The following is a 22,459-nucleotide window of genomic DNA, read 5'->3' on the forward strand; positions in this document are numbered from 1 at the left end:
CCATTCTCTTGGAGTCCCGAAAATGACCAGATGCTGGTAGAGCTCAAGCAGTCAATCATGTCAGGCATCTCCTTCTTCAACTACAAAAGCTTGAATGTGGAGCTGAAAGTCGACGCGTCCAGCCATGGCTTGGGAGCAAACCTCTGTAGTGATGGAGAGGTAGTAGCATATGCATCCCATGCACTTAGCAAAACTGAGCAAAAGTACTCCCAACTTGAAAAGGAGATGTACGCTATTGTCTATGGATGCAAGCACTTTCACCACTACCTCTATGGGAGACGTGTCAACATAATCACTGATCACCACCTGCTTGAGACAATAGTTAGAAATTCTATCCACAAGGCCCCTCCAAGGGTACAGAGACTAATGCTACAACTCCAACCATATGATCTTCATCTGCAATTCCGGCCAGGTTCAGAAATACCAATCGCTGACGCTCTTTCTCGTCTCCACCTTCCAGATATTGATGAGAAACTAGCAACAGAAATAGACGTGTATGTTCATCAGATCTCTAGACATCTTCCTGTAAGTGATGAGAATCCTACAAATCCAGGAAGAAACTTCCAAAGATAGCCAACTCAGGATTCTGGCGAAAACAATCCATGAAGGCTGGCCGAAAAGCAGAAAAACATGCCAGTCAGAGGCACGTCTGTTCTGGAATATCCAGCATGAACTGTCAACAAACCAAGGGATCATCTTCAAAGGCAAGAGATTGGTCATACCCAAGATATTACAGCCAGACATCCTGAGACAACTCCACCCTGCTCATCTTGGAGTAGAAAAGACCAAGCAAAGAGCCAGAATGCTGGTTTATTGGCCTGGCCTGAACACAGACATTGAGCAGTATGTTCGTAGTTGTCAAACATGTGCTAGAAACATGCCATCAAACCAAAGAGAGCCTACGGTCAGTCACGAAATATCATGTCTTCCTTAGCAAAAAGTTGCATCCGACCTATTCATGCTCAAAAATAATAACTATCTTGAAACAGTGGACTATCATAGCCGTTTTTTCGAAGTAGACAAACTCAGCTCCACTACCTCAAAGGCTGTCATCTCCAAACTCAAATCTCATTTCGCCAGATATGGCATCCCATCTATACTAATAACTGACAATGAGTACTCTTTGGTACTCAGTACTCTTTGGTTGAATTCCAAGATTTTGCCAGGACATGGGGATTCACTCACAGAACATCAAGTCCAATCTACCCCCAGTCCAACAGGCTTGTGGAAAAGACTGTCCAGACAGCAAAGAGCCTCATGACAAAGGCATCAGAAAACAGTGAAGACCCGTACTTGGGACTGCTCAAATACAGGAACACACCCATGGATGGACTAGCCATGCTGTCCCAGCTTCTGATGTGTCATCAATTGAGGACACTTCTGCCATGTACCACTGACCACCTAAAAAAGAAAGCGGTCAGCAATCACAAGTTTTTGGAGAAATGCACAGCTCTCCAGAGACAACAGAAGTGTCAGTATGATGTGACGTCTAGGCCTCTTCCATCAGTAGAAGTAGGGAAATCAGTATACATGCAGAAGACTCCAGGTGGCAAATGGAGCCAAGCAAGAGTAATTGCCCAGTCTGAGGCCCCTCAATCCTACGTAGTTGAGACAGATGACGGGTCTATCATAAGATGGAATAGAGTTCACCTCTCAAGCTGCCTTGGCATTGACTCAGAGACTAGAGACCTTGGTGGGCCAACTGTCATATCTTTGGCCCCATTCTCTACTCCAAACAAAGAAATTCCGGCTCAAAAATCACTGTGACCACCTGGAAATCAGCTTAGCAGATCACTACTGCACTCCTCAGCACCACTAGACTGAATGGAGACAGAGCTCACCTCATCTGAAGCCTCAATTCAGCCATGTGGAGCAGCACCTCTTCCCCAAGTCAGTGCAAGAACACGATCTGCAAGAGTGATCAACCCGCCAAAGAGATTGAACCTGTAAATAGTTGTGTGAAGTGAAAAGTATGCAATGTGTATACCAGAAGTACATATGAGAGAAGTGAGCCTAGTGCCTTCTCATACTTGTTAAAAAAAAGAAAAAAGAAAAAAAAGTGTTAAGTGTGATAGTAGATTTTACTAGTGTAACAAACCTTATGTGTACTTAGAATACACAATAGAGAAGCAAGCCCAGCGCCTTCTCAGGATGTAAATAAATTTAGTGATATCTCAGATAGTAATGATATGTGCAGTACTGGTGTATTGTGAACCAATTAGTTTAAAGTGAAAAGAAGGGAGATGTAGTGATTATGATTGCTTTGCTAGTGCTTGTGTTTATTCTTGCTGTGTGTGCTATGCTTGCTTATATTGCTTTTTCTTTATAGGAGCTTGGGTTAAATAAATGCATTAATATCAAACATTACAAAAGAGGCATGAACAAGATTCAAGAACCATGCAAGCCTAATGTTCCTTTCTACTAACATAGATGGGAGATAAATGGCAAGATATCTTTAGCACCTTAACAGTTGCAGCTGATGAAAAAGATACAACTGAAGTATACTTGAACAAATTTAGTGAATATTTCAATCCTCAATGTAATACAGTTTTCTCAAGGTACCTCTTTCATGAATGTGATCAACATGATGGCAAACCTGTGGATCAATACATGACTGATCTAAAGCTGTTGGCTGATGAGTGTGCCTATTCCACAGCAGACATAAGAGAAGAAATGATAAGAGACAGACTTGTGTGTGGTGTCTCCTCAGCAAAGGTCAGAGAAAAACTTCTCCAAGCTGTTCAAATCAAACTCTGTCACAAGCAGTCACCATTGTGTGAGCATAAGTAGAAACCCAGGCACAGCTCAGAACAGTGTTACAACCTGATACAAGCAGCAATCAAGCTTTTCAAGAAATACAAACAAAGCAGGAGGTTGATTTTATAAGAAAAAAAGAAATCAAACCATATCAAACCAAAAGCCTGCTACTTCTGTGGTGGTGAATTGACCCTCCCAAATGCATCCAGTCAAAGGAAAGATCTGTAGAAACTGTGATAAACCAAACCACTTTGCAAAAGTATGAAAAAGTAGCAAAAGGACAGAGAACAGAATAAACCAGCAACAGCATCCCTATGACCCACAAAACATCAACAATGATGAGTTTTGTATTGATGTTGTAAACATGGAGCTGGGTGATAACCAACTATATGTAAAGCTTATGATCAGTGGGCAAATCAGCATTATTTTTAAAATTGACACTGATGCCAAGCAAATTTTATAGCAGAATAACTTTTCAACTCAATCAAACCAAGGCCAAAAATCAGCAAAACACTACAAATCCTCACCAGTTTTGGAGGACAGAGAATCCCAACAACCTCTGTCTGTATTCTTGCCTGTGCACACACCAATGGATGCAATGAAACAAAACCCCTCTTTGAAGTGAAAGATGCCCCATACCAATCCTAGGCTTTGAAACTAGCAGAAAATTGAAATTAATCAAGCTAATACTGACAGTTGAAAACACAATCCCAAAGTTGACCCCTTTCATAGAGGAATTCCAAGATGTTTTCCAAGGAATTGGACAACTTGAAGGAGAGTGTCACATTACTCTCAAAGAAGGAGCTGAACCAAAGGCCATACCAGGCAGGTTCATCCCAATAGCCCTCCAGGATGGATTCAAGGAGGAACTAGATAGAATGAAAAGAACTTAGTGCCATGAAAAAAGTCTCTTACTCCACAAAATGGGTGAATGCAGAAGCTGTCATCAAAAAGCCTGACAAAACCCTCTGGGTATGCATTGACCCATATGACTTAAACAAGGCTATCCAAAGACCCCACCACCCAGAACCCCTATTTGATGAATCAATATTGAAACATTCTGATACTAAGTTCTTCACAAAATTGGGTGCCCACCATGGATACTGGTCTCTCATCCTTGATGAGGATTCATCTCAATTAACAACATTCAAACCACCATATGGTCAATACAAGTTCAAATGCATGCCATTGAGTCTAATCTCAGCACAGGACAAACTCCAGAGATGCATAGAAAAGACATTTGAGAGTAACAAAGGGTTCTCTGTCATAGTTGAAGACATCATCATACCAGAAAAACCATAGAAGAGCATGATGCCAACGTCCATAGCATGCTAATCTGGGCATGTGAAAACACAGTCAAGTTCAACCAGAGAAACATGTGCTTGGATGCAAAAGCATAATATACTTTGGACACACAATATCAGAAAATGGCATCCACCCTGATCCATAAAAGGTAAGTACACTAAAAGAAATGAGGCCCCAATCTACCAAAGGTGAACTCCAAACTGTACTAGGAATGATGAACTACCTGGCATGGTATATCCCCAATTGTCATTACTAAACCAGTCACTACATGATATAGCAAAACAAAACAGCTTAAGTGAGAACACCAACTTGACAAAGCCTTTACCAACATCAAAGAATCCATCTGTGGTTCCCTTGCATTGTTTGATCCAACAGCAGGGAACATTAAGATACAAGTTGAACTTTGAAGCTTAGCCTTGGAGCCACTCTCATTCAAAATGAAAAACCAGTTTCTTCTATATCACCTGTACTGAATGCCACAAAACAGAACTGTTTGCAAATAGAAAAAGAACTTTATGCCATCCTTTTTGGATGCATGCATTATCATCAATACATCTATGGCCAGAAATTCAGAGTAGTATCTGATCACAAGCCTCTCAAAGTAGTCCTGAATCAACCAATGTCAAAGTCTTCACCAAGACTTCAAACAAATGCTACTGATAACCCAACTATATGACTTCACAGTAACATTCCACCCAGATAAAGAAATCCCCATAGCCAATGCCCTGTCTTGCCTATATCTTCCTGAAGAGGATACAAAAATGCAAAAGGAGAATGAGTCAAATGTACACTCAATGATGTTGCTACTACTAATCAGTAGCAGCAGACTTAAACAAGAGACAACAGTAGATGCTCAAATGACTGCACTCACTAAGACAATTCAAAGGGGTTGGCCAGAAGCCAAAAGAAACCTCTCACCAAACATTAGCTCATTCTGGAATGTCTGATATGGCCTACAAATCATAGACAATATTATACTAAAAAAACATTTTCATAACACAAAGATTTACAAGTTCATTAAAGGGCACTGTCCTCTAGAGGATGAAGGGGTGGAGATAGGCTACTTCAAAATACCTTTCCATAATAAAGCCTACTTTAGTATTATGTTGACCCATCCCTGAAAGTTTCATTTGCCCAACCTAACCTCTTTCTAAAATAGCAAAAAGTGGCTAAACTAGAATATTACCCTCAAAGAGGACTCTTTCCTGGTCAATGTTTCTAAAATATACCAGCTATTCAAAAGCTATGCCCCTTAATAAAGATCACAAACTTTCTCTAAGATTAACTTACATTTTAACAAGCCTACATTTCAGCACTTAGGCCTAAAGTTTATGTGTCCAAAAAGGTTCTTAGGTATAGGTTAACATTAAGGGCTACAGAGAAGGAAACACATTAAGAAAACAATTCTTAGCCTAATGCATGCAGCCCTACAATACTTTACCCTTACCCCTCTAATTTGAAAGTATATAGTCCCCATTAGACTACACATTAGCACTGTTTTCTGCAACCTGTACTTTTTGTTCTAGAATTGTCATAGTTGATTCAATCTACAGGTAGATGGGTCGTAACATGAGATATACACTGAGAGAATATATAGGCTAGAAAATATCTAATTTAGACTGTTGGGGATAAAGTATAGCAAAGCTGCATAAAGAATAAGTTAGCTTCAATTAGGCTACACTGTATATTGTGGTTTCATTTTCAATAGCCCTATAATCTGTAGGCTAGGCCTATTCCAGTTTTTTCCCTACATTGTGATTCTCATCTAGATAGGAATAATCAAATAGAAACAGAGTTCAAGCTACCTTCAGTCGTAAATTATTTTATTGTTTTAAGATCATGTCACCACCAGCTAGCATCAACCCTGTTCCTTCAAAATACTTCAGCCCAATGCCTTATTATGTTTTGTTTCTTCCAAAACCTCTCTTTCTGCTGTGGCAGCTCTGTTCACATAGAATAAAATTCAGCTGCACAGTCACCATGTGCGCTACCAACGAAAAGTGATTTTGAGCATAGACAATACAGACGTCCAACTGATATAATACTAATGTACCAGCCTTCTTGTATACCTCTATCTTCCAGTTTCTCATGCTTCTAGAAAGAGCTAACGTCATTACACAGAAAAAGCTAACGTCTAGAAAGAGCTAACGTTTAGAAGCCAACGCTTCTAGAAAGAGCTAACGTCAGTACATTATTTATTAAACAGAGCCAAAAAACATCTTGATAGCCGACCTTTTTTTTAACATTGTAAGATAGGACGAATAGACATCAATCTCAAATACTTTTTGTCACTGATTTTGACCATGGACTTAAATTGATTATCAAATAAAAAGTTGTATTTTAATAAAACTAAAGAGTAAAGTTAAAACTAAAATAAACGAAAATTTTTCCACATATGTGAGAGACTATCTCCTCCTCAGCCCCCACACTATACATTAATTATTTAAAGCTTACTACAAAGGCTTCTTTTGCTAATTCAATGTTTCTGTGCTTGAGAGTCATTGTTAATGAAATGATACGAAAAGTTTTGCTTTTATGTAAAGACTGAACAGTCGAAAAGATAGCATCAGCTTTCATATACGGAATAATTATGTGATCAAACAGTTCGTGGTAATGAACTGTAGTAAGGAGCGACCCGGCTCAATAGTAACCAAAACTCTAAAAAATGGAATTTTGATACCAATACCAACATCAAAAGAATCGCATTTTAATGCTGATTTTAAATATATAAGTTTCACCATGTTTAGTCTTACCCATAAAAAGTTACGAGCCTGAGAAAATTTGCGTTATTTTAGAAAATAGGAGGAAATGCCCCCTAGAAGTCATAGAATCTTAACGAAAATCACACCATCAGATTCAGCGTATCAGAGAACCCTACTGTAGAAGTTTCAAGCTCCTATCTACAAAAATGTGGAATTTTGTATTTTTTGCCAGAAGGCAGATCACGGATGCATGTTTATTTGTTTTTTTTTTTTTTTCCCCAGGGGTGATCGTATCGACCCAGTTGTCCTAGAATGTTGCAAGAGGGCTCATTCTAACGGAAATGAAAAGTTCTAGTGGCCTTTTTAAGCGACCAAAAAATTGGAGGGCACCTAGGGCCCCTCCACGCTAATTATTTCACCAAAGTCAACGGATCAAATTCTGAGATAGCCATTTTATTCAGCGTAGTCGAAAAACCTTATAACTATGTCTTTGGGGACGACTTACTCCCCCACAGTCCCCATGGGGGGGCAACAAGTTACAAACTTTGACCAATGCTTACACATAGTAATGGTTATTGGGAAGTGTACAGGCGTTTTCAGGAGGATTTTTTTGTTTGGGGGAGGGGTTGAGAAGAGGGGGATATGCTGGGGGAACTTTCCATCGATAATTTGTCATGGGGGAAGAAAATCTCCATGAAGGGAGCGCAGGATTTACTAGCATTATTTAAAAACACAATGAAAAAATAAATATGAAAAAGTTCTTTCAGCTGGAAGTGAGGAACAGCATTAAAACTTAAAACAAACAGAAATTATTACCCATTTGAGGGGCTCACCTCCTCCTAATACCTCGCTCTTTACGTTAAAGTATTTTTAGTAATTTCAACGATTTATTCTACGGCTTTTGTGATTCTGGGGTCATTCTTAATGAATTGGGACAAAATTTAAGCTTTAGTGTAAAGAGCGAGGATCTGACAAGGGGGCGAACCCCCTCATATATGTAATAAAAATATGACAATACAAAAGTTCTTTACGTAAGCTAATTTATAAGTTACGTAAATCTTTTACTAATAAAAATATTCGTAAAAAATTAAAAGTTCTAGTTGCCTTTTTAATTAACCAAAACTCGGAGGGCAACTAGGTTTCCTCCCCCGCTCTTTTTTTCTCAAAATCATTCGATCAAAATATGAGAAAGCCATATAGCCAAAAAAAAAAAAAAATGCAAATTTCGTTTTAATTATTCCTCTGCGGAGAGCCAAAATCAAAACATGCATTGATTCAAAAACGTTCAGAAATTAAATAAAAAAAACAAGTTTTTTTAACTGAAAGTAAGGAGCGACATTAAAACTTAAAACGAACAGAAATTACTTCGTATATGAAAGAGGCTGCTTCCTCATCAACGCCCCGCTCTTTACGCTAAAGTTTTTTACTGTTTTAAAAAGAAGAATTGAGAGACAGAGTCAAACTTTAGCGTAAAGAGCGGGGCGTTGATGAGGAAGCAGCCTCTTTCATATACGAAGTAATTTCTGTTCGTTTTAAGTTTTAATGTCGCTCCTTACTTTCAGTTAAAAAAACTTGTTTTTTTTATTTAATCGCTTTAAGACTTAATGTCGATCTTTATTTTCCTTTTAAAAAGCATGTTTATCTGACTAAAGAGGGATGTGATCCCTTGAATCTCCAATTCTTACCAATTCTAATATGAATAAATAATTTAACTTTAGTTTTTGAAACAAGATATAACTTTTCAAAAGAAACTATTATATCTGATATAAGCCGAGAGCGACTCTTTCCCCCACCCAATACTCAGTATCAGCACATATAATAATATATATATATATATATATTATATATATATATATATATATATATATATATATATATATATATATATATATATATATATATATATATATATATATATATATATATATATATATATATACGAGAAAAATTAGTAATTAAAATTGGGTCTTTTATAGATATAATAATGTAAGTGATCAGCTGACTGGTCACAATCTACAAAGAGATTATGGTGGAGTATAATAAAAAGAAATAAAGAAATCAACTTTCATCATTGCTTCCAAAAATCAAAGAACAACACTCAAATGAATCCAGGTGAAAAATGTAAATTCACTAGTCTGACTATGCAAGACTAATGATAAATTTGGGAGTCATTTTGAATCCTAAACCATTGTTTGGGTGACTCTGGAAGACCATTTTTTTAAGTCCAGGAATTCTGATAACACTTGGATGTGTTCTGTTTGTTTTAGTTTTTAATGCTGCTTCTTACTTGCAGGTGAAATAACTTTTTCATAATTATTGTGCGATTATTTTGGTATATTTAGGTTGTTATACTATCTCTCAGTATCAGTGCCTTGGATTTCCGAACAGAGTAAATTACATGTGACTGGCAGTCCGAATGAAATATTGACGCCAAAGGATTTTTAGAGGATCATCTTCGATTCGGCATCATAGACCAACAAGCGCTTTTAATAGCGTTGGTTATTTGATTAACAATGGATTTTCCGGTCTTAAAATTCGTATCTGCAATCATGATGCCTAGACATTAAAGTTTGGACACCGCGATGACTGCATGGCACCCACTGGCCACAAGATCACGTTTAAGAGCACTGAAGGTTAAAACTGGCCCTTGTCAATATGGATAGGAATTCACTGTGGATTCGATCTTGTCATGTAAGTCAGTTTATCATCCACTGAGTACAACGGTATCATTGGTATATGCTAGCCAATACAGATAGGTGCCATAAAGTAGAAAAAAGGCCAAATGTGGTCTAGAATTTTTGAGATTGCATTTTGAAAATGAGAAGAATAAGATCTCTCGTAAACTTCACACCTCCACTTCTTCTAATTTTGGTAGAATCTTAAATTTTACCTTTCTATTTGACAGGAAATATCTAATTTTCGTACCAGAATTTCATGGTTTTTAGTTATTACACTGAACAGTACAGTAATCATTGTTTTCATACTGTCGACACTATTGAACGCTTTCCATGTATACATAATATGTTACAAGTAATTATTTGGTTAGAAAAAAAGGAAAAGAAATACGAACTTGTAGAGACAATTTTTTTGCTCCAAGTCCATAAAAACAGTTGCCAGAGGGCTACATGCCTTGGAATCGAGTTCTCTGGGATCGAAGCAGGTTATCCCAGAAATATTCATAATCAAGCCTGGAGAAGACCATAAGTTTCAACACTCTGCTCAGAACACAAAAATTGTGTTGGGTTTGTAAGATATGTTAGAATCATTTCCTTTCTTGGAGATATATGTGGTTATTTCTTAAAGAAACTCTTTGGTAAAAAATCTCCGGTGATCCATATCTTGAAAAAAGCTGAAAATGGGAATTTAAGCTTTCAGGTAAGTACTTGAGATGTTTTGTTGTAACGTCGTCACTGCCTATCCGATTTTTGCCTGGGTAAGTGCTTTTGTGACCGCGATTTTAATTTATTTAGGGAAATAAGAATAGATAACGCTATCTTGAGAAATACTCAAGCCAGCTGGTAACTTCCTAATCTATAAAAATTATGATTGGTTCAAGTCAGCACAAGGTAAGTTTGTTATGAGTAACATATTTTCGTGAATCGGCTTTTTGGATGTATTTGTCGAGCAGTAGTTTTCAAATTTCAAAAGTGCTTGTATTTGCGAGAAGGATATGCTGAACCTCTTTTTATGCTTCTTAGGAATAACTGCTTTTATTAAGAGTTAGTATTTATGAATTTTATGAAAAAAATATGTACCTTTAGCATAGATTTCGTAAATAGTAATTAAAATCATCAGCTAAGTCAATTTCATTAGCCTAAATCTGGTGAGCTACAGACAACAACCATTTCAATTCTAGAATGAAGAGTCAAGAAACAAAGAATAAAACAGTCTGTAAGGTACTTCATGAAAGTAAAACTGTAGGTGATGGTTTTTTACTATCCTTGAAAGAAGATAAGCACCTCTTACTCTTCTGGCTTTTTGAGAAATTGTGAGTTTAGGGTAGATACTAGTGGGTGTAGTACAGTACAAATTCTCAGGGTAAAAATGATTTGGGTCTACCGTAAGGGAGAGTTTTAAGTCCTATTCTGTTTGTAATTTGTTGCAGTGACTTGGACATGTCCACTGTCCTTGGCTGCAAAGCCTATTTATATAGGCCTATTTGGTAAAATTTTATTTAATTGACTTCTTGCTATCTCAGAAAAGGTTTAGGTTAGAAAAATGAAACTTTCAGGGATGAATCTAAAGACTAAAGTATGTCCTGGGAAGGTATTTTGAAGCAACTACCTCCACTCCTTCTCCCTCTAGAGGACCCTGACCTTTGATGACCTTTAAAAATATATGTGTTATAAAAGTGAAACTTCGCAAAATAGATCTTCTGCTTAATTGAAGTACAACAAAATTGTTTTCAGCTTCATAACTTTGCTCAGTTCCATTTTATAAGGTTTTAAAGATATGCAAATATATTTCCTAAATTTTGAAAAAAAACATTGATATGGCTCAAAATTCTACTCAAATAACAGGAATTGAATTTACAGAACTAAATGAAGAGATAAAGCAACTAGTAACTGAAAATTAAGGTAAAATGTAGTTTTGTCAAAATTTCAATAGGTATAGACCTGTCATGTAGGCATTTCAGGGCCCTCTAGAGGGAGAAGGAGTGGAGGTGGGTACTTTAAGATACCTTCCCAGGACATACTTTAGCCTGCAGACTCATCCCTGAAAATTTAATTTTCCTAACCTAAACCCTTTCCAAGATAGCAAGAAGTCAATTAACTAGAATTTTACCAATATATACTGATGACATTGCCCTGGTAACAACTTGGAAAATACATCTTATTTTACAGTCAGTGATGCAAATAATTTTAAATAATGTTCAATAATGGTGCAGCAAGAATAATATGACATTATCACCTGAGAATACAGTTGGTATGCTTTTCTCAAAAAATAATAATACTGCAGTACCACAAGTAAATTTTTTTAAATCAGCTTAGTAGGCTGGATGACTCTTTCTACTACCTGGCCTAATTTTTGATGGTAAAATGACATGGTTGAAATTCATAGAGTATTTACTAGGTAATATTAGGAGTAGATTAAACCTTATAAATGTAATGTGTCATGTGTAAGGGAAAAGGGTTGCTCCTTTTAAGTATCTTAGTAAAATTATAAAGGCTGTTATTGTTAGTAAGTTTGATTATGGTATCTTTATATATGGTGATGCTAGTCAGAAGAACCTTAAAAAGTTAGATACAGTGTTCCACAGTGTACTTAGGCAATCCAATGGCTGCCTAAATAGTACCCTATTCCAGTTATGATGATTGAATTAGGGGTGAGCATGCTTAAGCTACACTGTGACAGGCTACTTGTGAAGTATTTCACTAAAAAATCTAGTTTAATTGAGGATATAGGCTAGTCAAGATGGAAATTATAAATAATTATAATAGTGATGTTAGTTAAGGATAGGAAAACTTCAGCTTTTTATAGGTGTAATAATTTGCTTTCAAATGAGTGCCCAAATATAGTATCCATTAATATGATGGTTTTTGAGGATAACATATTGAATAAGCTGTGTGCAATAAAGAATAATGTGTATTTTCCTGTATCTGATCATGGGAATGATAATAACTTGACTCTCAAACATCACTGGCTAAGACAAACTGACCACTTAAGGTCAATCTCCAAGGTTTGAAGCCAATGCTATTTTCCTATAGCAGTGAAATGCATATTAGCAACAGACACACGCAGATTCTTTGATGAAAAAATTACTGTGGCTTCATTGAAAGCTTTAACATGAATAGGCTGAACAAATTTGCATTTTTTTTTCTTTAGAGCTTCATAAAAAATTAATTAGTGGGGACACCTCTAATTTTTAAAAGTAGCAATAAAATTACTTTTAGAAGATGTAGAGAATTGTAAAGTAGCCTCTTGATTTGCCACAAGATTTCAAAACTTTTGGCTGTGAATTTTTTTTTTTTATTATCATCAGTTTCCTTTAAAATTTGCCATTTAAGATATTCTTCCTTTACTGTTTAAAAGGGTTGTACTAATCATATAGCCTTGATTTTTGTGTCGTTTTGTAGATCTTATACTGACAATTAATCCCAAAGATTCTTAAGTTTGTAGTTATAACAGATGATTTTTAGCAATAATTCTTAGTATTCAAGATTTCCTCCTTTCTCATTGGCTTAAGGACTCCTTGAGGGGTTTGCCAGACTATCATTAAGAATGTTGACATCTCCTTAGCATTAAGACGAGATTTAAAAGGAAGTTGAAAACATGTATAATTGGCAACAACACCTTGAGGCAATATCATTTTAACACCATATGAATTGGAATTTGTTAGGTTACAAAGCAGATAACAGTTTGGCTTTAAAAGTAAAGAAACACTGATTGTAGGCCTATAAAATGTATGAACATTATTTTTAAAAAGAATATTTTTCTTTAAAAAAAATCATTTTAAACATTATTGGACTTTAAAAGTAAAGAAACACCGATTGTAGACCTATAAAATGTATGAACATTATTTTAAAAAAGAACATTATTCTTAAAAACACATTATTTTAAACATTATTGGCCTTTAAAAATAAAGAAACACTGATTGTAGGCCTATAAAATGTATGAACATTATTTTTAAAAAGAACATTATTCTTAAAAACACATTATTTTAAACATTATTGGCCTTTAAAAGTAAAGAAACATTGATTGTAGGCCTATAAAATGTATGAATATTATTTTTAAAAAGAACGTTATTCTTTAAAACACATTATTTTAGACATTATTGGCCCTTAAAAGTAAAGAAACGCCGATTGTAGGCCTATAAAATATACAAACATTATTTTTTTTAATCTAAAGTTGTAGGATATTCGTCCATTTTAGTTCCACGGGGTCTCGTTTTATTCCTAATAGTGCTGTATCTTAGAATATTTTGGTTTTCCCCATCATCTCATATAGTTGATGATTTATAGGCTCATTCATAAATGACTGATTACCCCGGTTTGGAACCGGGGTAATCATATACTTTGCTTTACAGAGTAATGCATATACTTATTAAATTAATGTCATTTAAAGTGATATGTTCCTGAAGGTACATAATAAACATTAAGCACCCTTGCCCTGGGGTCATAAATACAGGTAAGGGAGGAAGGAAACCCCTTAGGGGTATTAATAAATTTTTGAAACTACTTATATTTATATACTATTCATCAAAAACAAGAGCTAAGAGCTCATATGACACTTGTGACAAGGTCAAGAAGAGCCAAGAGCTCATGTGATATGAGCTCTAGCAAAATTCTAAGAATCAATAGATTGCTTTAAAAGGAAAATCAGAGGCTTAATGCTGGTCGGGATTTAAAATAAGAGCTTTGAGATACAAGGTACTTCTAAATATCAGAATTCATTAAGATCCAATTGCCCACTCGTAAGTTAAAAATACCTCAATTTTTCTAATTTTCCCCCTCCCTTCAGCCCTCCAGATGGTCGAATCGAGGAAAACAACTGTAACAAGTCAATTAGTGCAGCTCCCTGACATGCTTACCAATTTTTATCGTCTTAGCATGTCCAGAAGCACTAAACTCACCAAAGCACTGAACCACACCACCTAACTCCCCCAAAGAAAACGGATCCAGTCTGGTTACGTCAATTACGTATCTACGCCATTTATAAGCGTTTTCCAAGATTTCCAGTTCCCCCCTCCAATTCCCCCCCGCACTGTCAAAAGAGCTGGTCGGGATTTGAAAGAAGAGCTCTGGGACCTGAGTTTCTTCTAATTAAAATTTTTTATTAAGGCCTGGTCACCCATTCTTAAGTTAAAAATACCTCAATTTTTCTAATTTTTCCAAATTAACAACTTTTAGCTCCCTCAAAGAGAACGGATCCATACCAGTAATGCCCCCCCCCCCCTAATGACACTGAATCTGGTAGGGATTTAAAATGAGAGATCTGAGTTTCGAGGTCCTTCTAAATATGAAATTTCATAAAGGTACAATAACTTTTTCATAAGTTAAAATACCTAACTTTTTCTATTTTTTAGAATTAACCCTCCCTCCCCAACTCCCCCAAAGAGAGCAGATCTGTTCCGGTTATGTCAATCCCGTTTCTAGGACTCATACTTATTTTTACCACCAAGTTTCATCCTGACCCCTGTACTCTAAGCATTTTCCAAGATTTTGGGTCCCCCCCCAACTTCCTCTTCACTGGATCCGGTCGGGATTTAAAATAAGAGCTCTGAGACGTGATATCCATCCAAATATCAAATTTCTATAAGATCCAATCTCTCTTTCGTCAGTTGAAAATACCTTATTTTTTTAACTTTTCAGAATTAACCATCCTCCTCCCAACTCCCCCGAAGAGAGCAGATCCGTTCCAGTTATGTCAATCTCATATCTAGGACTTATGATTAATTTTACCACCAAGTTTCATCTCGATCCCTCCACTCTAAGCGTTTTCCATGATTTTAGGTTCCCCCTCCCGTCTTCCCCCCAATGTCACCGGATCCGGTCGGAATTTAAAATAAGAGTTATGAGACACGATATCCTTCCAAACTCCAAATTTCATTGGTATCTGATGACTCTTTCCTAAGTTAAAAATGCCTTATTTTTTCTATTTTTTCAGAATTAACCCCCCCAACTCCCCCAAAGAGAGCGGATCCGTTCTGGTTATGTCAATCGCGTATCTAGGACTTGTGCTTACTTTTCCCATCAGGTTTCATCCTGATCCCTCTACTCTAAGCGTTTTCCAAGATTTTAGGTTCCCTCCTCAATTCCCCCAGTGTCACCAGATCCAGTTGGGATTTGAAATAAGAGCTCTGAGACGCAACATTTTTCCAAATATCAAATTCGTTAAGATCCCGTCACCCGTTCGTAAGTTAAAAATATTTCATTTTTCTATTAACCGAAATTTTTCTGAAATATTACCGTCCCCCCAAAAAATATTATTTTTCCGAATTAACTGGCCCCCACTCCCCCCCCCCCAGATGGTCAGATCAGGAAAATGACTATTTCCAATTTAATCTGGTCTGCTCCCTGATACGCCTGCCAAATTTAAGCTGTCCTAGCTTACCTGGAAGTGCCTAAAGTAGCAAACTAAATCTCAACGTAATTAGAGTTTATTTATCAACATGGTTTGGACTTCGACAGAATTCTGAAATTTCTCAAATAGAATTTACTTACTAATATTTATATGCTATTCACCAACACTAATAGTTAACCTATAATAGTCTACTATTCAAACAACCATAATAGGTTAAGGTTAACAATACTGCTACTAATACATTATGACCCCTAAACAATCTCTCTACTATTCGCATGTCAATGCTCTTCACATGTCAATGGAAAATTCACTTTCAATATTCACTTTCAGTGTTGGACCAAGTAATTTTCTCACATCCACTGTCTTCTGGCTCCAAAGTCCGTTTCATTCCGCGATTTATTGCAGCTCGGACTAAGACAGGCTCTCTAAGTGGCATGTTCCTAATCAATCGCGAGTCTAATATCTCCGGAAGTAAACAATCGCTCCAAAACTCCTGAAGCTTTGATAATATGGACAAAAAATACTCTTTTGATCTCAGAATAGTTAAAATTTCCACATCATACTCATGGTGATATACCACCAAGTGACATTCTTCTTGATTGGTGATTTCTAGCTGACCTTGAATTTGAGCATAGTATTTGTGATTTTACTTTAACTCCAATTTTGAATTGTGTGACCATAGGAAAAAGTTCTTTACCAATCCTTTTTGGGATGCCACTTCCCTTATAGTCATTCCTCTGGGAATATTATGGACAGCCTTCACTTCAACTGGTGTGCCGTTTTCTAAGCGACCATCAAGAGAAGCTCCAAGAAACTTGATATTTGGATGAATGAGTAGTCCCATTTGATCTCCTTTTATTAATGATACTCCCTCTCTCTGATCGTACGCCGTCAGTGCAATAGCCTCCAGTTGAATTCCCCTAAGCATTGGAATAGATTTGAAATTAGAATTAATTTGGATATTCTTGACTATGGGTGCGGTTGAAGTATTTTTTTTGCGAGAAGCTATTCTATGAAAATAAGTGGTAGTAATCCTTTTGCTCCTCTCAAATAACCAGTTATCATTTTGCCCCTTTGTGTTTACGTAGATCTCCTGCAGTTTGGCTCCATCCAGATTCATATTTTTTGCAATATAATCAGCCTTTGTGATTTCAAATTCCTCTGGATTCATATCAGGCTTGTTGCAATTTGGTCTGTAATTTTGATTGCCTTTAGACAAACTCTGATTCTCTTTCTTTTTGGACAGATATCTCCCACTCATGGTTGCGTAATATCTTTTCTGATTTGTTTTGTCCGTTTCCGAAGATTAGAAGTTTTCACCGTGTATTCTTTTGTTATTTTGCAAGGACTGTAGCCAAATGTTTTTTTTTCCATGTAGAAGATTGCCATTTCGGGCCCAAGGAGTAGGATAGGCTTGCTCCACTTATCCTGGCATGGTATGACCAACGTTTCGAGTGGTCTATTTTTTTTCCGCCGACGAATTTCATTGCAACAGACATATAATTCTCGGCAAGATTGGTCGTTGCATCGTTTCTTAATAAGTCCGCTTTTTTACAAATATTTTCCACGCCAGCTTTTACATCCTCCAAAATAGTTTTCGGAAGGTTATTATAGCGGTTCTCCACAGTTTCTAAGACCCCATTCTTTTTGGCACAGCCAGAATCACACTGTTTATGATTACCAAACACATGCTCTGGGCCTCTTCGTAAGAGTTGTCTTAGATTTTCGGCAGACCCACCATCAGCCGAGTTCTTTTTTATTGCACCTCGTAGATTTTTGGTTAGCTTTAGAATTATGTCATTTGAAAGAAATTTGCTGTGCATCCATTTTTTTTGTCTTCACAACATTATGGAGGTATTTTGTATAGTTCTTGGTTACGTGATTGGCACATTCTTCTTTTTGGATATATGATCCGTATGAAACACTTTGTCTTAGCTTGTAAAAAATACTAGAATCGCCGTCTCCGATGTATTGTAAATACTGAAGGTTATGCATGGCTTCACTTTGGCGAAAATCTTCAACAAGAATGTCGGTTTCCATGCTCTTTGAGGGATCATTGTAGTTTGTAAAGCAAACATGATCTTTCACTTTCTGGTTTGCCTTCTTTGAGCTGAAGCAGAGGTAACAACATTTATTTCTTATTCCTACATATAATAATTTTTTCGTAAAGGCATCAATGATTACCCCGGCACAACCTTTTGCAGTATAATCGTGTCCTTTGCGGCGTTTATTCCAGCCGCCATCACAGATGACCTTAGTCCAGAAAAAATCGTTGATAAACCTGTCCTCATGAATGGCTAATTTCAGGGATTCACGATCATTTTCTTCTAAGACATCTGATAGTGCATCCATCCATGCGTTCCAAATTCAGAAACGTTTTCGGAGTCATATTTTTTATTCCTAATACACTTAATAATTCGTTCAAAGATGCGTAGCCTCCTCCGGTCCCCATGATACCCCATACAGCTTTCACGTTCACGTTGCCTCGTAAATTGTTGATCTTCTCTTTTTTGTTACCTAATATCTGTTAACTGAAATTTGTTAGGTATTCTTTTACAGTAGTGAGGGGGGCTTCCGGCTCACCTTCTACTCGCATTTTCTAGACACAGTCTTGGTAGATAATGACGAGCTTTGTTTGGAGTCCAGTGTTTTTAATTTCTTTCACGCGAAGCTTTGATTTCCCGTCCTTGCAATTGAACTGATGTTTCATTGCTTCTATAAATTCACTAAGCATATGACGCAAGTTGACTATACAATTTACATCTGGAATTCCAGACAAATCGATTCCAAAGCTTTCTCCTGGCGAACCAAAATCGCAAGAGCTACCAGATGCCGCGTTTTTACTAACCGTAGAATCATCTATAATAGTTAAAGCCGGATTCGGAGATTCGGAAAGCCTGGAACAATTTGGAGACACTGGAAATTTTTCTTGTTCTGGTAAACTTTCTTGTTCGGGCAAGTTTTTCTTCCTGAAAAAAAAAAAAAAAAACAAGAGCTAAGAGCTCATATGGCACTTATGACGAGGTCGGAAGAGCCAAGAGCTCATATGGTATGAGCTCTAGCAAAATTCTAAGAATCAATGGATTGATTGAAAAGGAAAATCAGATAATTAATGCCGGTCGGGATTTAAAATAAGAGCTCTAAGACACCAGGTCCTTCTAAATATCAAATTTCATTACAATCTGATCACCCACTGGTAAGTTAAACATACCTCATTTTTTTAAATTTTTCCTCTCCCTTCAGCCCCCCCAGATGGTCAAATCGGGAAAACGACTTTATCAAGTCAGTTTGTGCAGGTCCCTGACATGCCTGCCAATCTTTATTGTCCTAGCACGTCCAGAAGCACCGAACTCGCCAAAGCACTAGACCCCGTAACTCCCCCAAAGAGAGCGGATCCAGTCCGGTTACGTCAATCACGTATCTACGATATTTCCTTATTCTACACACCAAGTTTCATCCTGATCTCTTCACTCTAATCATTTTCCAAGATTTTCGGTTTCCCCCTCCAACTCCGCCTACTGTCACCGGATCTGGTCGGGATTCGTAATAAGAGTGCTGAAGCACAAGATCCTTCTAAATATCAAGTTTCATTAAGATCTGATCACCAGTTCATAAATTACAAATACCTCATTTTTCAAATTTTTTAGAATTACCCCCCCCCCCCTCCAACTCTCCCAAAGAGTGCGGATCCGGTCCAGTTATGTCAGTCACGTATCTTGGATGTGTGCTTATTCTTCCCACCAAATTTCATCGTGACCTTTCCACTCTAAGCGTTTTCCAAAATTTCCGGTCCCCCCCCCACAACTCCTGCCCATGAAACTGGATTCAGCCAGATCTAAAATAAAAGATCTGAGTTGCAAGATCCTTCTAAATATGAGATTTCATTAAGATTCGATCACTCCTTCGTAACTTAAAAATACCTCATTTTTTCGAATTAACCGTCCAATGACCCAATGACCCAAATTCATTGAACAAAGAAGGTACTGAACTGATAATCAGCCAGGTTTATGATTCAATCACGCTCGAGTTTAATCCAAAGTTTGCAAAATTGAGCAGGCTCTTGTTAGTTTGAGATTTCAAATTGAAAATTTGGAGGAGAGAATCGGTCGAATAGAAAAAAAGCTTGATAATTATGATCAGGAGTCCATGCTTGATAGCCTTGTATTTCATGGGGTAAAGTAGTTACCTGGTGTAGACACTCATACGACAATATCTAACATTATAAATAGCAAAATGTCTGTGCTGGGCCCTTTACTTTATTCAGTTTATGTGAACAAGATGTGCGTTTATCTAAAGGATACATATATTACTAACAGTATTTGCAAAATCCGCAGATGATTTAATAGTAAAAGCTCATATTACTCTCAAAAGATTAGAGATGTTTACAAGTTTAAGTTTGCTGTGCGTGAATGTAAAGAAAAATTCTTACTGACATTCTGTAGAGTGGGTGATTCTGTTGATGTAAGTAGTAAAGTTCTATTAGGTGAAAAGCCTATTTTACAAGTTAAATCACTGCGGTACCTCGGCTTCCATATTGATTCAAATCTATCGTGGAAGCATCATAGCGACATTATCTCCACCAAAGTTGCACGTGGAGTTGGCATCCTCAAAAGACTGAAGCATATTCTGCCAGAATGTACTCTTTGCACGATATATTTTGCTATAATCTACCCATATATCATACGGATGTTTAGTTTGGAGAATCAATTTTATGTTATTTACAAGCTAAATGGCTTTCTCATAGTTTTGATCGGACGATTTCGCTAAAAAAAGGGGATGGGGAAGGAGGCCTAGTTACCTCCAAATGTTTGGTTACTTGAAAATACAACTAGATTTTTTTTATTTTATTTTTACAAACGTTTTTGTTAGTAATAAACATACGTACCTTACGAATTAGCTTATGTAACGAACTTCTATATGTGTGTATTTTTATTACGTATATGAGGGAGTTTGCCCCCTCGTCAATACCTTGTTCTTTACACTAAAGCTTGAATTTTGTCCCAAATCTTTCAGAATGACCCTTGAATCACAAAGGCCGTAGAATAACTAATTGAAGTTACTAAGAATACCTTAGCGTAAAGAGCAAGGTATTGTGGAAGAGACAAACCCCCTTATTTAAGTAGTATTTTATGTTCGTTTTAAGTTTTAATGTTGATCATTACTTACAGTTGAAAAAAAATATTTTCTCATTGTCTTTTTATAAATGATGCTAGAAAATCCTGCGACCCCTTCATGGAAATTCTCTTCCCTCATGAAAAATTCCTCCATGGAAAGATCCTCCCACGTAACCTGCCCCCCCCCCGACCCACCCTAATCCCAACACAAAAACGTCCCCCGAAAACGTCTGTACACTTCCTAATTAACAACTACTATGTGTAAACAATGGTCTAAGTTTATAAGTTGCCGCCCCTCCCCCAGGGGCTGAGGTGGATCTAGTCATCCCCTAAGACATATTTATTAGGTTTTTGACTGAGTTAAACAGAATGGTTATCTCAAAATTTTGATCCGGTGACCTTGGAGAAAAATGTGCGTTGGAGGGGGTCTCGGTGCCCTCCAGTTTTTCGGTCACTTAAAAAGGAAACTAGAACTTTTAATTTACGTTAGAATGAACCCTCTTGCGACATTCTAGGACAACTAGGTCGATACAATCACCCCTGAGGAAAAAAACAAAAAATACGCACCCGTTATCTGTCTTCTGGCAAAAATACAAAATTCCACCTTTTTTATGATAGGGGCTTGAAACTTCTACAGTAGGGTTCTCGGATACGCTGACTCTGATGGTGTGATTTTGTTAAGATTATGTGACTTTTAGAGGGTATTTCCGCCTATTTTCTAAAATAAGGCACATTTTCTCAGGCTCGTAACTTTTGACCGGTAAGACTAAACTTGATGAAACTTATATATTTAAAATCAGCATTAAAATGCAATTCTTTTGATGTAACTATTTGTATCAAAACTTCGTTTTTTAGAGTTTTGGTTACTATTGAGCCCCTTCGCTCCCTACAGTTCGTTACCACGAACTATTTGAAAATGTAAATTGTACATGAATAAAAGTAATATAATCTACAATAACGTTGGAATAGAACTTACCAATGTCTCAGGTTTTTCCATCCTTTATTTGTTCTTATTTTTTTCTGCCCATTGTGAAAATTCAAATGCTAAACTGTTATCTGACTTGTAACCAACCAAATTTCAATGGTCAGCTGTTACCGATTAGACATGTGAAAAAAATTTAAATTCCCTTTAAATCCGGTCGTAATATTCAACAGTATTTAAATATTCTGGTACAACCCTCAAGAGAGCAATTAAGCCAATGAGAAAGGTGAAAATCTCGTAGCGTATTTCAATGCTATAGGAAATAGAATTTGCTTTCAACCTAGGAAATTGACCTTAAGAGACCATATACAAATTTTTACTGATGGCTCAAAGTCAGATAAGGGTGCTGGCTGTGCGGTGGTGGTCCCCAGTATGTCAGTTTCATGTAGTTTTATGTTAGCAGACAGCCTGTCTATTTTTTTTCAATTTAGATGATTGCTAATTTATTTTTTCAATTGAAAACTGCTAATTTACTGGTAAATTGGGATTAAGACCAGGCTACTGCTGAGAGACACTGTAATGACAAAAGAACAAAGTCTGTATATACTTCATTCAATCCTTTTGTATCAGTTTAA

The 22,459-nt window shown here is 36.7% G+C and overlaps 2 protein-coding genes across 2 annotated transcripts in view; one reads left to right on the forward strand and one right to left on the reverse strand.

Annotated features, from left to right (window-relative positions):
* The window catches only part of LOC136043427 (transmembrane protein 115-like), a 45,076-nt gene extending 39,046 nt beyond the window's left edge, over positions 1-6,030 (reverse strand). Inside the window, exon 1 of the mRNA XM_065728338.1 lies at positions 5,868-6,030. The gene's annotated coding sequence lies outside the window, so the exon portion shown is untranslated. The remainder of the gene's footprint in view (positions 1-5,867) is intronic.
* A 4,366-nt stretch (positions 6,031-10,396) lies between these two features.
* LOC136043428 (cystinosin homolog) overlaps positions 10,397-22,459 on the forward strand; it is a 52,539-nt gene continuing 40,476 nt past the window's right edge. The window contains exon 1 of the mRNA XM_065728339.1: positions 10,397-10,483. Within this exon, the coding sequence (XP_065584411.1) occupies positions 10,435-10,483 (49 nt within the window). The 5' untranslated portion in view covers positions 10,397-10,434. The remainder of the gene's footprint in view (positions 10,484-22,459) is intronic.

The sequence above is a fragment of the Artemia franciscana genome, unplaced genomic scaffold (assembly GCF_032884065.1).
Source record: "Artemia franciscana unplaced genomic scaffold, ASM3288406v1 Scaffold_592, whole genome shotgun sequence".
Taxonomy (NCBI): domain Eukaryota; kingdom Metazoa; phylum Arthropoda; class Branchiopoda; order Anostraca; family Artemiidae; genus Artemia; species Artemia franciscana.